This window comes from Sturnira hondurensis, unplaced genomic scaffold, assembly GCF_014824575.4.
Source record: "Sturnira hondurensis isolate 20B ecotype Veracruz unplaced genomic scaffold, ASM1482457v3 Scaffold0022215, whole genome shotgun sequence".
In the NCBI taxonomy this organism is placed as follows: domain Eukaryota; kingdom Metazoa; phylum Chordata; class Mammalia; order Chiroptera; family Phyllostomidae; genus Sturnira; species Sturnira hondurensis.
The window spans coordinates 8,698,181-8,711,280 of record NW_028094846.1 but is presented as its reverse complement, the minus strand read 5'-3'; the positions used below and the strand labels follow the sequence as shown (position 1 = coordinate 8,711,280).

At 52.9% G+C, this 13,100-nt stretch overlaps 1 protein-coding gene across 1 annotated transcript; it reads left to right on the top strand.

Moving 5' to 3' along the window:
* Positions 1–418: 418 nt before the first annotated feature.
* LOC118979122 (putative C-type lectin domain family 20 member A) lies at positions 419–10,576 on the top strand. The gene is made up of 5 exons (XM_037035075.1): positions 419–783; positions 1,779–1,871; positions 6,963–7,082; positions 7,884–7,969; positions 9,582–10,576. The coding sequence occupies exons 2-5, from the start codon at positions 1,838–1,840 to the stop codon at positions 9,657–9,659; spliced, it is 318 nt and encodes a 105-aa protein (XP_036890970.1). The 5' UTR covers positions 419–783; positions 1,779–1,837; the 3' UTR covers positions 9,660–10,576.
* Positions 10,577–13,100: the final 2,524 nt, after the last annotated feature.

Below are 13,100 nucleotides of genomic sequence, written 5' to 3'. Positions count from 1 at the left end.
GTGCGAGACTCATGCCCTGCCACACAGCGAGGCATGAGTTTGGGCCAGTCGTCACCTCCTGGGGCTTTCTTTTCTCCTCTGTATAATGAAGTTAGTTGCACCCACTTCTCAGGGTTATAGTGAGGATTAAAAGGGGATGTGTCCACACTCATCGCTTGGGGCTGGTGAGTAGTAGGTGTTGAATGACGGGTAGCTTTAACCACCAGTTTAGAGAGGGAAAATGAGGGACTGCCAGGCAAAGCCTGATGGGCTCTGGGGAATGGGTGTGGGCCCATGTGAATCGGAGGACGTGACTCCCAATTCTGCAAAGAGAGGTGTTCCTTTTCTCGGGTCCCCGGAATCAATCGCTCCGGCCCTCTGCAAACCTCCACTGCTGGGGATGGCAGCTGTGTGGTCTCTCTGTTCTCGGCCCCCAGTGGTGGTCCAGATCGGCCAGCTGACCTTCAGGCGGTTTGACCAAGGAGTGACGTGGCTGGCGGCTCTGCTGAGCTGCCGTGCCCACCACATGGACCTGGCTGACCTGCAAAGGGTGACTGATGAGGACGCCAAGGGGGCCCTGAGGTCCATCTCCAGTGAGGCAGAGGCCTGGATAGGCCTCTACTTCGACGCGGCCTCTGGGTCTCTGAGCTGGTCCAGCGGCCTGGGCACCAGCATCCCCAAATGGCTGCAGGTGCTCCAGTTTGGGACAGGACTGTGTGCGGGGCTTGGCACCTACTACAACTATGCCCCCCGGAGTTTACTCACAGGCCTGCTCTTCCCTGTGACCGTTCATCTGCTTTTACGGTGCGTGGCAGTCCTCCCCACTAGCCCTCGGCCCACCAGGGCCAGATGGGGATGGGAAATGGGTGTGCTTGGCATCAGGAGACACTGAGGATGGACCTAAGGAGGCACTCCCAGTCTGAGGGTAACTGAGTCCTGGAGCAGTGTTTATTTTAATTCTGGGAGCTCTTTAAAGAATGGACTGGGGCCCCATGCTGCCTCAGGGCATCAGCAGTTCGAGACAGGAATTAGTTATCAGCAACGAAGTGGCTGAAAGCACAGCTTTAGACTCACACAGACTTTACAATGGGCGGCCAGCACGTCTGAGCCTCCTCTTCCTCCTCTGGGACAGAGATTTCACAAAATCGAGCTGAAGACCCACTTCCTAGGGCACCTTTGAAGACGGCATGAGGACGTCTGTAAAGGTCTCGTAGAGCCCCTGGCACCAAGGAAGCACCCAGCAGATATTAGGGACTGTCCTTGCTGTCACCGTGACTGCATGGGAGCCAGCTGTCACCCTGGTGCCCCCGGTCCTTCTGGGTCTGTGTGTAGCATGTCTCCTCTGTAGCAGGCCTCGTTTCCTCATCTTTTCTTTTTATTTTTCCTCCTGTCCTTCCTTCTTTTTTTTTTTGTAACAGCTTTTTTGGGTGTGATATATTAACATACCTTAAAATTCATTCTTTTGACGTGTCCGGTTCCGTGGGTTTCAGTACAGTCACAGGATTGTCCAATCAGCGGTAATTTTACACATTTTTATTAGCCCCAAAGAAACCCCTTACGCTGCAAAATAGGAGCATCTCCTGCCCAGGAGAGCTGTTGTAAGGATGGAAGACGCGGAAGTCCCTCTCCCACGGTTGGTGCAGGCCGAGTGCAGTAATCCAGGTGCCCTCCTGGGGGCGGTTACTGTGGTGCAGGCCGGCCTGGCGGTGCCTGGCGGGACTTCTGTCCGGCCTGGTGGACGTGTCAGACGTGGGGCAGTTGTGGGTCCCCTGACACTTGCTCTTGATCTTTGCTTGCAGACCCCACCGTTGGACACCGGGAGTCAGCGGCGCTCCCCCAGCTTAGCCACATTCCCTCCATGGAAGAGACTGTGGGGACGACATCCAGGGCAGGTACACTTCCTCTTTTTCTGCTCTGTAGGGGCGCTTGACCCAGTTCTTGGCTGAATGCTGGGGTGTCCAGGGCCCGGGAGAGGGTGGCCTGTAAGCAGCAGTGCTGGGTGGGTCCCATGGGTCCTCCCAGAGGGACTTGGGAGAGGCGGGAAAAGAGATGACCCAAGGGCCAGTTACACAGAAAGGGGTTTCCCTGTGCCCCCCACCCCGGATGGTGGTCTGGGGTGGGGACAGGGAAGCCTCGGTCACCATCAACCTCCCCCCATGAACTGGGCCACTGAACTTGCAGTTCCAGGACCAGGAGACCCATGACAGGCAGTGCCTGTCTCTCGGGCGAGGTGACCAGGGCCTGAGACACAGAGCGGAAAAACCATCCGAGGCCTCTGAGGTTGGGTTTCCAGAGAGAGGCTGTGAGAGAGGGGCCGGTCGGACCCCTTCCAGTTCTAGGCTCATCTTCTCAGATAAGGGCTGAGCCGTGGGGACTCTGCGGTGGTGACGTGGCCGGGAGGACAGTGATGGCGTGCTCCTGGAGCATTTTTAAATTCCATCTTCACAGCTATGGCCCCGTTTTGCTTCCCCTAGATTCCAGGCTAACTAGGATCACTGAGGGAAAATTCAGTTGTCCTGGCTTCCTCCCAGATTTCTGCCCCAGAGAAAACTATTATTGTCTTTTTGGGGGACATGGAGAAACTGAGGGGACTTGCTCACAGCGCTTCATTCATTCTGGGGACACAGAGAAAGGCAGGGCGCGTTCTGAAGGAGATGACGGCCACAGGGGAGAAAGCTGTGAAAGGCAGTATTGCCTGGATGGTCTCAGGAATACGGGGACACAGAAGGCATGGGACCAGCTCTTGGAGTTACCAGGGGATTTCCCTCTGGGAGGGGGTGATTTTTGAACACAGAGATGTTAGCTTGCAAAGGGCTGTGGAGGTAGGTTGGGTGGGGCTTGCAGGTGCAGGTGACTGGGCGCTGACAGGGGGCCCAGATCCTGCAGGCACCGCCCTTCTCTGAGCTGCTTACTTAGTGACACTAACTTTAGTTGAGTTCTGATAACCCACTACCATCGGACCAGCCTCGAGCTGCTTACTTAGGAACATGGCCCTCACCCTGCAGGCCACAGAGCCAGGGCCGCGTCTGCGGTCAGATTTGGTTCAGGAGCCCGGAAGAGCTTGTCTTCTGTTCTCCATCCAAGGTCTCAGCTGACACCCAGCTGCCCCAGGCCCGCTGGCCACCCAGGCCGGTGGACCCAGCAGGTTCGGGGCCCTCCCTCCCACCTATCACAGTGGGCGTGTAGGGCTGGGCGCCAGGAGCCTGGGGGCCACAGCCTGTGTGGGGTTTCTCCCTCCTGTCTGTGTCCTGTGTGTCTTTCCCTAGCTGTTCCCCAGCTGGGTGACCCACCGGTATTCACGGAAGCCCCTCTCCTGCCCCAGGGACCAGGGTCCACCCCGAGGCTCCCGCAGCCCCCCCAAGTGCTCTCGCCTCCAAAGTCCCTGCGGCTTCCCAGACCCCAGAAGCTGTGGCCCTGTGGGATGCCTCTGTCCCCAGGGACAGACCCTAGACAACACTGCTCACTACCCAGAGTGTGTCCTCAAGTACCCACGGGATCCCATGACTGGCTGTAAGCCCATGACTCTGAGAGGGGCAGCAACAGGCCCCTGGCTCCTCTCCCAGCCCCCAACCTGGTGGTACCTCAGTTTCCTCAGGGTGGCGGTGCCCCTGAATCAGCCACATACCTCCAGCGGGTCTCACGCCTCTGAGCCATGTGGGACCTTTCGGGGCCTTCGGGTTCAGCAGGCCCCCTGCTGGGCCAGGGAAGCATCGCACACCCAGCACCCCTAGTGGACAGGACCACTGGGATCGGCTGCAACACGTGCCCTCCCGCCCGTGAAGCTGGGTCTAACCCGCCCCACCTGGCTCGGCCCCATAGCTCAGCTCCTGGTTTGGGAGCTCAGGCCTAGCCTCCCGGCCCCAGGTGCGGCTGGTTGAGACTGGGCAGGGCGGGGTGTGCTGAGCCACAGTTTCGAGCCCTGGGCTGCATACTTTCCAGGGTATTCTGACCACCAGGTCCCTGCTCACCCTCCCAACCCCCCTGGATACTTGTTTAGGGCGGGCGATCTGGGGGAGAAACAACCCACTGGGCTGCAGGAGAGCGAATGTTGGCTCCACTCCTTCCTGTGTGGCCTCAGTCCAGTTTCCCAGCCTCTCGGAACTGCATTTTCCTCATCTTTAAACGGAAGACAATTACCATCGCTGAGAGGCGTCTCTCAGTGCCAGCCATCTGGCAGATACTCAATGGTAGTTATTTCCACTTTAATCTCAATTCACTAGTGCGGTGATTAGTGATTCATTCATCTCCTCTGTCCTTACCTTATTAGACAGACAGGGCTGGCTGCGTTCTTGTCTTATTAATTAGAAATGATTATGAATGGTCGCAATCATGAATTAGGGAGACTGCGGAGTCTCACAGGCAGGGACTATGTTATACGGCTCTTTATCTTTTTCATGCCTAGCATAGTGTTTTGCGCATGGGTAGATGATTTAACTCAACCATCATTTCCGGAGGGCCTGTTTTGAACAAGGCATTGAACTGTGGCTACCATGACCAACAGGACCTGTGTTTAAAAGCGCTTAGGCTGACAGGGGCTGATGGAGACAGCTGGGCAGCCTGGGAGTGCTGCACTGGATGTGTGACTGTCATCTGCCCCGAGAAGGTGGGGCGGCAGTCCCGTGTCCCCGCCCCCGCCCCCACCCCCGCCCCCACCCCCACCCCCACCCAGGCTTTCACTGCCCTTTAGTTTGTTAGCTGTGGTCAACCCAAGGCCAAAAATGAGCATTTGCTGGGAAATTCCAGAAATGAACAATTCAGAAGTTTTATATTGTGCGGTGTTCTGAGTGGCAAGATGAAATCTTGGGCTGTCCCCCTCTGCCCGCACTGGAGAGCAGCGATTTTCCACCGTTGTACCGCAGGAATGTTTAAAGCGTGTGATACCTGGGTATTTAGTCAGGGGCACTGACCTCTTTTCCCTTAGGCTATTAAAAAAAAAGACCACAGCCAACACAACAATAGCTGTCGGGTGTGAATGAATCAAAATTCTACCCATTTTCTTTTTTGGTCAGATCGGCAAAATAAATATTTTTTGGTGTGCTGCAGAATTTCAGTAATTAGTTTGTGCCATGAGAGAAAAAGGTTGAAAATCCCTGAGACAAAGACCACATCCCCAAAACTTTTATAATAGTATATACTTACAATCGTTTTATTTTATTAGTTACTGTTGTTAATCTCTTTGCTTAATTTATACATTAAACTTTGTCATAGGTATGCATAGATAGAAAAAAATATAGCGTACGTAAGGATTTGGTACTCTTCACGGTTTCAGGCATCCACAGAGGAAATTAGAACATGTTCCCCGGGGATAAGGGGGGGCTGCCGTAATCGGATAAAAGTTAGTGGGGGATTTCCTCAGGCACCAAAGAGTAGAAGGTTCTTTCTGATAGAGAGATCAGCAAGGACAAAGATGGGTAGGTTGAGAGTGTGCGGTTTGGGAACCGCAGGCAGGCTGATGGGAGCGGATGTAGGTCGGATTTGGGGGGAGGGAGAGGCAAGGGGTGAGTGGAGAGAGGTAGCCTGGCCCCAGATTCCCAAGGACCTGGTCCTGCAGCCAGTGCTGGGGCCATCAGAGGCACTTGGCAAGTGTGTAAAAGCCGGGGAGTCATGATGAAATGAGACAAAGGACCTTGTTAAGATGCTAAACAAAAAAGCATGACTCAACCTTACACACACAGTGGGGTCACAACAGTGTTGAAGGGGAATATCTGTGGACTGAAAGGACACGTGTGAAAATGTTAACAGGTTACATTTGGGTGAGGCGATGTGAGTGTTTCCGGATTTCACAGATTATCCATTTAATCAGAGACATTCGCAGTGCCCGGGTGGGGAAAGGAGAGGTGGTCTGGAGTGGAAGTAGGCCTCCACTATGGTGTTTCCGTGGGGAAGACTGACCGATGTGGTCGGTGGGGGTGGGACCGGGCCAGGCTGGGCGCCGCAGCATGGGAGAGGACATGAGGGGCCAGATTTTCCATCCTGTATAAGTGATGTTAACTGAAGCAATATAAATGCAAACACATTTAGAAAGAAATGCTCAGCTTTGTTCGCTTTATCACAGAAATGCAAATGAAGAGCAAGATGCATTTTTCCCCTTTTTTCTACTTACCTGTTTGGCAAAGATTTAAAAAGGTGACAAAGCCGATGAGGTGGGAGAATCGGGGCTCTCAGACACTGGCGAGGGGAGGGGCTGGCGCCGCCACCCCGGCAGTGTGAGTCAGCCCCAGGAGGTGGAACACTACCCATGGGCCCTTATTAAGGCCACGTGTACCAGGAGCACACGTGTACATGCATTCTCCACCCACCGCTTGCTGGGGCAGCCTTGTTTATCTGGAAAACTGGAGGCAATCTAATGTCCACTGAAAGCAAATTGGTTAAATGACTTTCAGTGCACTCAATGACACGCTGCACAGCCTTTAAGGAGAATAAGGTAGATCTTGCCACATTCAAACTTAAAAAGTTCAAGTTAACAGTGGCTGTCCCTGGGCTGGGGGAAGAATACCTTAAATGCGTCACAACAATATACACTAAAAACAAATGGTTATTCCTCTATTTTAAATCAAAGGACATCTGCAAGGCAGTGACAGGACTTTGGTGACTGACTGCGCCTGACAGCCGGTGACAGCGGGGAAGGGAGCAGCAGAGGGTGCCTGGGGGTCCCTGGCCGGGGCCTCAGCAGATGGGCAGCCACACAGGGCAGAGAGGCTGCTGGGGGGAGGCTGAGCTTGGTTCTGGAATACTCTTGAGTTTGTGGTGCTGCACCTTGATGGAGATGTTGGGGCCCCTGGGTGCTGTGGTGCAGGGGCTGGTCCCCCCGCCCCTGGGGGCACGTCTGGACTGGAAGGTTTCTGTCTGCAGCAACTATGCGTCTAGCAGGGCCGGCCCGTGCCCGTCTCCCAGCACGGGGGTACTCACTGGCCTCAGCCCAGCCTCAGACCGCCCTGCTCCCGGGGAGCTTTGCAATGACTCCTTTACTTCCCCTCCCACAGCCGTGTCCAGGGAAGGAGGAAGCACTGGCATAAGAGACACAGCCACTGCCACTCAGGCCCAGAACGTGAGCACATCCAACCCCCCGAAGTCGCAAGAAAAAGCTGCAGCACCAGAATCAGGTAACTGCTTCCGGTCACCAAGTTCCTACTCTCGTCAACCGAGCAGTTCAATCAGACGGCCACCGCTTAGCGCCTAGTACTCGAGACCTTCCTATGAGAGATGAGGTGGCACGTTGGGAAGGTTGGGAACGGCTACTAATAGGAGGCACAGGACGAGGACCCTGACTACAGTGAAAACACAGGGAGCGTCTTCCTCCCTTTGGAATCTCCTACTTCTCACCTGCGAAAGGGGACAGCAGAAACTACCCTGACCCAGGGCGGTTGCAAACACCCAGTGAGGTGACTATGTGCTTTATAAACTATCGACAGCTGGACAAATATAAAGTCGCCCGGTTACAGGCCGGTAGTTCCTGGGATGACGTCCAGTGGCCCGCAGACCAAGGCTCAAGCTTGCTTATGGGCTCAGAGGACTCGGAGCTTCCTGGGGCAGAGTGGCCTTTACAGACGTGGGCCCCGGGAGGGGTGTGTATTTGCAGCATGGTGTACAGCACCTCCTTTCAATCGAGTTGTCAAAGGGACGGGGGAAAACACAGAAAGGAACATTGCTGCCTGGTCGGGGAGGGGGGCCAGCATTACCCATGATGTTAAGTAAGACTCTCCTTCCGGCCACTGGTTGGTGGGTCCTAATTGTGGCTGAGCATTCCCCTGCTCAGTAGTAGCTTCTTTCTTCTCCCTCTTTGCAATCCTAAATCACCACACACCCAGTAGTGTCCAGTGTGTACTCCCGGCTGCTAAGAACCTGACATTTTCCAACGGCAAGAGGATCATTTCCCCTGATCCAGGTAGCGTGCTCCTTTCCAGGGCGAACCTTTGGGATCCTGAAGGCAGACTTCACCATTCCAGCCCTGGTGGACCCAGAAGCTATGAAAGAGCAATTTCTGAGTGAGGTGAGCCTTCTGCCCACTCCTAATTCCGATCAGTCAGGTGACTGAACAATTCGAGAATGCTGTCAACATCCAGACAGTGAGAGAGAAGGCTCTGGAAAGTGAGCCCATCTGTTCCCTCCGCCATCGCTTTGGCTCAAGGTGAAAGACAGGTTCATGTGCTGAGATCTTTTCAGGTCTTTTTCTTACCCTTGCCCATGATTTTCCTGAGCTCCCAAACAAACAAACAGACAGACAAACAAAGGCAGCAGAGTCAGGGCATGAACTGGGGTCTTGCCTTTCCACTTATTAGTTGAGTGACCTTGGGCAAGTAATGTCATCTTTCTGAGTCTGTTTCCCCACGAATTAGGAAAGATAGTACTTACCTCATAGGGGTGGTGCTATGATTAAGTGAATTATTCCAAGCGCTTAGCAAACTGGCATGTGGTAAGTGCAGAACAAACATAAACACTGGCTATTATAATCGTTATTGACATTATTCTTGTTCACAACATGCCTTTCTTCCAGGCTTTTTTCCCCTTGTTCCTTTTAGAGTAAAATATAAGGTGAGATGGGAAATGGTCAAGAGGAAGAAGTATTCATCAATACTGTGACAAAAACCTCAAGCGGATTTCAAATATGTCCTCAGGGCGCGTATTTCAGTTGTATCGGAGGATCATATAATATCAGAGCCCGAGTTCCCTAAGGGTCATCCAGCCCAAACCATAATTTTATAAATGAGGAAACAGACTGGCATTTATCTGGCAGCTCACGACAGGGTACTCAGGGCCCAAAGAAAGAACACCCCGGCGATGTATTCTAAAGTCTCACCAACTGGAGTTGCTGGAAAGAGCAATGGGGTGCCTACCAGGGAACGGTGGCGGGGTGGGGACTGGAAGGCTCTCGGTGCCTTTTGCTCTTGAAGGAAGAACAGGTGCTAAAGATGCAATTTAGCATCTGATGCTTTTTTTTTTTTTTTTGGAAAAAGTGCAAGCAATAAGACTGCAGTGCTGACTACCAAATCTATAAAAGTCACGGACTTTTGGGGGGGACCAAACCAGAAGCCATCTACCGTCTGTTCTAAATCAAAGCCAATAATAGGAAGATCAGGACTGTATCTACTCCTTATTAATGGACAGAATTCCTACCGCATTGATTTAAAGCATGGAATTGGTGGGGACAAGGTGTGTGGAGGGGAAGGTATATTATCAGTTTTCGAAGCATTTTAAAATTCCAAATAGAAGGCAAACACCAGTGTGTGGCTGGTGACCAACTGATCGCAGTTCCAGGGACAGGGACACACTGTCGCAGACACTCACACACAGCGCTCAGAGCCAGACGGGACGAGTGACTGTAAACCCTGGCCGAGGCCAGACCCCGCCCCCTGGGGACGTCCACAGCAGTCCCCCCATGGCTCCTGTCGAATCGGCTGATGGGGAGCCCACAGGCACCCCTGCCGCTGGTTTTTCTTCTTAAATTCAGAAGCGATCCTGACAATCAGTCCTGACTGACAAGCACCGATTGAGTCACTCACTGTAGCCTTGTCATCGGACTTTCCCATTTTGTCGGGGGGGGTGGGGTGGAGATGACAAGGTCACAGGCAGTAGTAACAGTTTTCCTCTGCGTGGCGTTTCAGATCCAGGAAGTCCTAAAGCTGGCGCTGGGTCATGAGCGGTTCAGGCTGACGTGGCTCGGCCGCGAAGGAGACAAGTAGCTCACGCCTACTGATCTGCGGTCCCCTTCTCATGCAGCGTCGTCTGGGTTTGCGAGACTTTACCTCCTTTGAATTTCCAGTAGCTCAGAATGAGAGAGAGCCCGGGACTGGCTAGGCTGAGTGTGGCACTTAAATCTCCTCTCAACTCCAAAGAAAACCATGCAGGCGACCCACACACCTGGGGCTTTAAGAGAGCGAGGCAGGTGAGTAAGAGGTGTTCGGGAACAGTAACTCTGACAATGATGAGCAAACGAGAAGAGAAAAACAGAAACTCGGAAACAAACCCCACCAATCTGGGGGACTAGGGTAGGTCAGTGGTGGTCTGGGACACTAAGTGGAGCCACGCTTCCAAACCCAGTGGGTCCTTTACCACGATATATGTTCCTGCTATTTGTCCCAAATCTAAATATTTCTTACCTGTAAGGCAGGGAATTCTAAGGCATTATTCTTAATGTTAAAATATACCTTCAGAATCATGTTCTTGGAAACACTGTTTTTTTTTTCTGGTTTCTCGCCAAGTGTCCTAATCCCCCAGAGATGTGCAAGAAATAATAATGTGTCACAGACCATGGCAACTTTAGTCTGAAATGTTTAAAGTTTATTCGTATTCTTTGTAGGATTATCAATAAAAGACCTCAAATGCATCGATATCTGTACATGTACAAGAACCATCAAAATTTATTCACAGAACAAAAATAAATCTTCTTTAGAACAAACCCAGGTAATGAAATGCAGGTGTGGGTCTCACGCAGGGAACGATCTAAGTGCTACCGGCACAAAAATATGGCTTTAAAAAGAAAATAAAACCTTGGGTTTTGTTTTTCTAAGGTGTATTTCTCTCTCTTGAAATAAAAAATAAATTATTTAGAGCTATCGTTGTAAAATAGTTCTGTGTACCAACACATTTTTATTAAGGCCCTGGAGATGAAAAAGAAAAGCGAATTTAGGAGGTAACTTCCCTGCAGGCGTGACTCAGGTGAACTGCGCTGCTGTCCGCTCGAGTTAGTTTCAAGGGAACTAGGAGATGTCTCAGCACCTGTCAGCATTTTGGCTTTACTGTTTATTTCAGCTTTTCTGCAGGCTAGCGGTCACCGGATCGGTCAGCACTGAAGCTTCTGGTGAGCTGGGAACTGAAATTCTCCCCTGGGGGGCTCAGACACGACACGGGTGGGATGTTTATACACGCACAGGTGTACCCCACGCAGCTGCGGGAGGCCTCGAACACAAGGCTTCTGTGGGACTCTCTCTATGACAACCGGGAAAGCGGGTTTTGGGTCCCTGACTAAAAGATTCCCTAGGGGAAAATGAGGGCATCTGAATGAAAAAGAAGAACTAAGAAATTAAAGTGCATGATGAACGTTGGGCAAAAACCATTACTTTGCGTTTCTTGGGCGGCTCCCCACATCTGCCAAGTCTGGCTGGGCTGCTTATGCCGACACCCGAGGATTAAGTGATAGGGAACCTGAAGGACTGCTGTGTGGATGCCACCGGTCTTCGCTGATGCGAGCCCAGACCAGTGAGGGTCAGCCGTCTTTCCAGGACTCCCCGAGGTATCAGAAACGAGACCTGGGGTTCCTGGGACAACATTAAACCCATTCAACTTACATATGTACATAGAGCACATATGGTGCATTTTAAAAGAGAAAGAGAGAGAGAGAGAGAGAGAAAACCACTGTTACCAAACCTAGAGGATACATTCTAAACCACCCGAAAAAGTTGGGGATGGCTACTCTGGGAGGTGGATTAACATCCAAGGAAGAAAGAGCCCCTGGGAAGGCGTGTTTTGTGGGTGAGCACATGCTGGCCATGGAAACCTCCTTTCCACAAACCTGTGTGTTCTAAGAGCAGGCGAAGAAGCTGCCAACCCTCCTGCTCCCTGGAGCCCTTGGGCCCCTGAGAAAGAAGGCCACTGGGCTGGTGCCCTTTAGGATCCCGATACGTCCCTCAGGTTCTCCCAGGCCTCACAAGAGAATTCCCGTATCTCATGCAAATTTCATCACTTCTGCCTTTCCTAAACTCGAGAGCTTCCAACAGGGTCCTGACCATCAGTGGATGTTTCTAGAACTAATACTAATCACTCAAACACAAAAAGATTCTATTCAAAAATTCAACACCCCCAGGATAGCTTGCTTTTTAAGAAACGAGTAAAATAGGTCCTTTCAAGGGACACACGGATGGAAACAAAGTACCCCGGATTCTTGGCCCCCANTGGGCTGGTGCCCTTTAGGATCCCGATACGTCCCTCAGGTTCTCCCAGGCCTCACAAGAGAATTCCCGTATCTCATGCAAATTTCATCACTTCTGCCTTTCCTAAACTCGAGAGCTTCCAACAGGGTCCTGACCATCAGTGGATGTTTCTAGAACTAATACCAATCACTCAAACACAAAAAGATTCTATTCAAAAATTCAACACCCCCAGGATAGCTTGCTTTTTAAGAAACTAGTAAAATAGGTCCTTTCAAGGGACACACGGATGGAAACAAAGTACCCCGGATTCTTGGCCCCCAGGCAGGGGTGGGAAGGTGAGGAGTTACTTGCTGGGGCGGGCGAGAGCGCCCCCACCAGTCGGAAGGGGGAAGGGCGGGGAGGAGGCGGCCTCCGTAGGGGCGGCCTGGAGTCCAGTGAGGCTGTGGCATGGGCCCCAGTGCTGCTGGGTCAGGCCGGGGGCTCAGGGTCAGGCAGGACTCGGGACCCTGAGGGGGGTGGGGTCCCTGAGCGCAGCCCCACACCCAGCCTTCTCGGGAACTCCCAGCTGGAGACGACTGGAACCGATCCTGGATGGGAGGCACAGGAAACCCTGACACCAGGTCACTGGACGGCAGTCGTCTTGTGCTGAGACTTTGGAGAAAGGTCTGCCCCCAGCTGCTGTGCCTCTGAGGACAGCGCGTGTGCCAGGAGCCCGCAGAACTACGCGTGCACAGAGGCCGCAGGCCGACGAAGACGCGAGAAGCTTGACTTCTGAAGTCAGGCCACTTCTCAAGCGCGCACAGCAGGCTTCTCCCTGCGCTGTCCAGCGGCAGCTCAGGGAGAGGTGGAAGCAGACCCGTGAAAGCTACTGCCGACCGGCTGGACACCAGGCGGGAAAAGCCCAAAGCTGCAGCAGCACGGCCGCCTCAGTTCACCACCTCCCCTTACTGACATGTGGCCCCAGGCCCCAGGCTTGCTCGGGCCTCGGTGTCATAGTTGCCTCGTCAGAAGCTCCCGTCAGGGCCTGTGCTGCAGAGACTCGGGGAATGTGCAACCTGATGGAAATCTAATTCTGTTTGCTGCATTGGCCCAGAAAGCATATTGCTCCAGGGACATCAAAGGGGAATGGGAAACTCTTTTCCTGAACCCCACCGGCACCGTCCTTGTGAATGGCCACGTCTGGCGGTCGGCTGGCCAAGCACCCAGCAAGCCTGTCCCCTGACCTCCAGATTCCACAGCACCCTAGTGTCTGCC

Bases quoted from the DNA above. Each gene is read 5' to 3' on its own strand.
- LOC118979122 (XM_037035075.1), top strand. From the start codon at position 1,838: ATGGAAGAGACTGTGGGGACGACATCCAGGGCAG. The intron at 7,083-7,883 runs GTAACTGCTTCC...GCTCCTTTCCAG, and splicing joins AGCTGCAGCACCAGAATCAG to GGCGAACCTTTGGGATCCTG. The intron at 7,970-9,581 runs GTGAGCCTTCTG...GTGGCGTTTCAG, and splicing joins AAGAGCAATTTCTGAGTGAG to ATCCAGGAAGTCCTAAAGCT.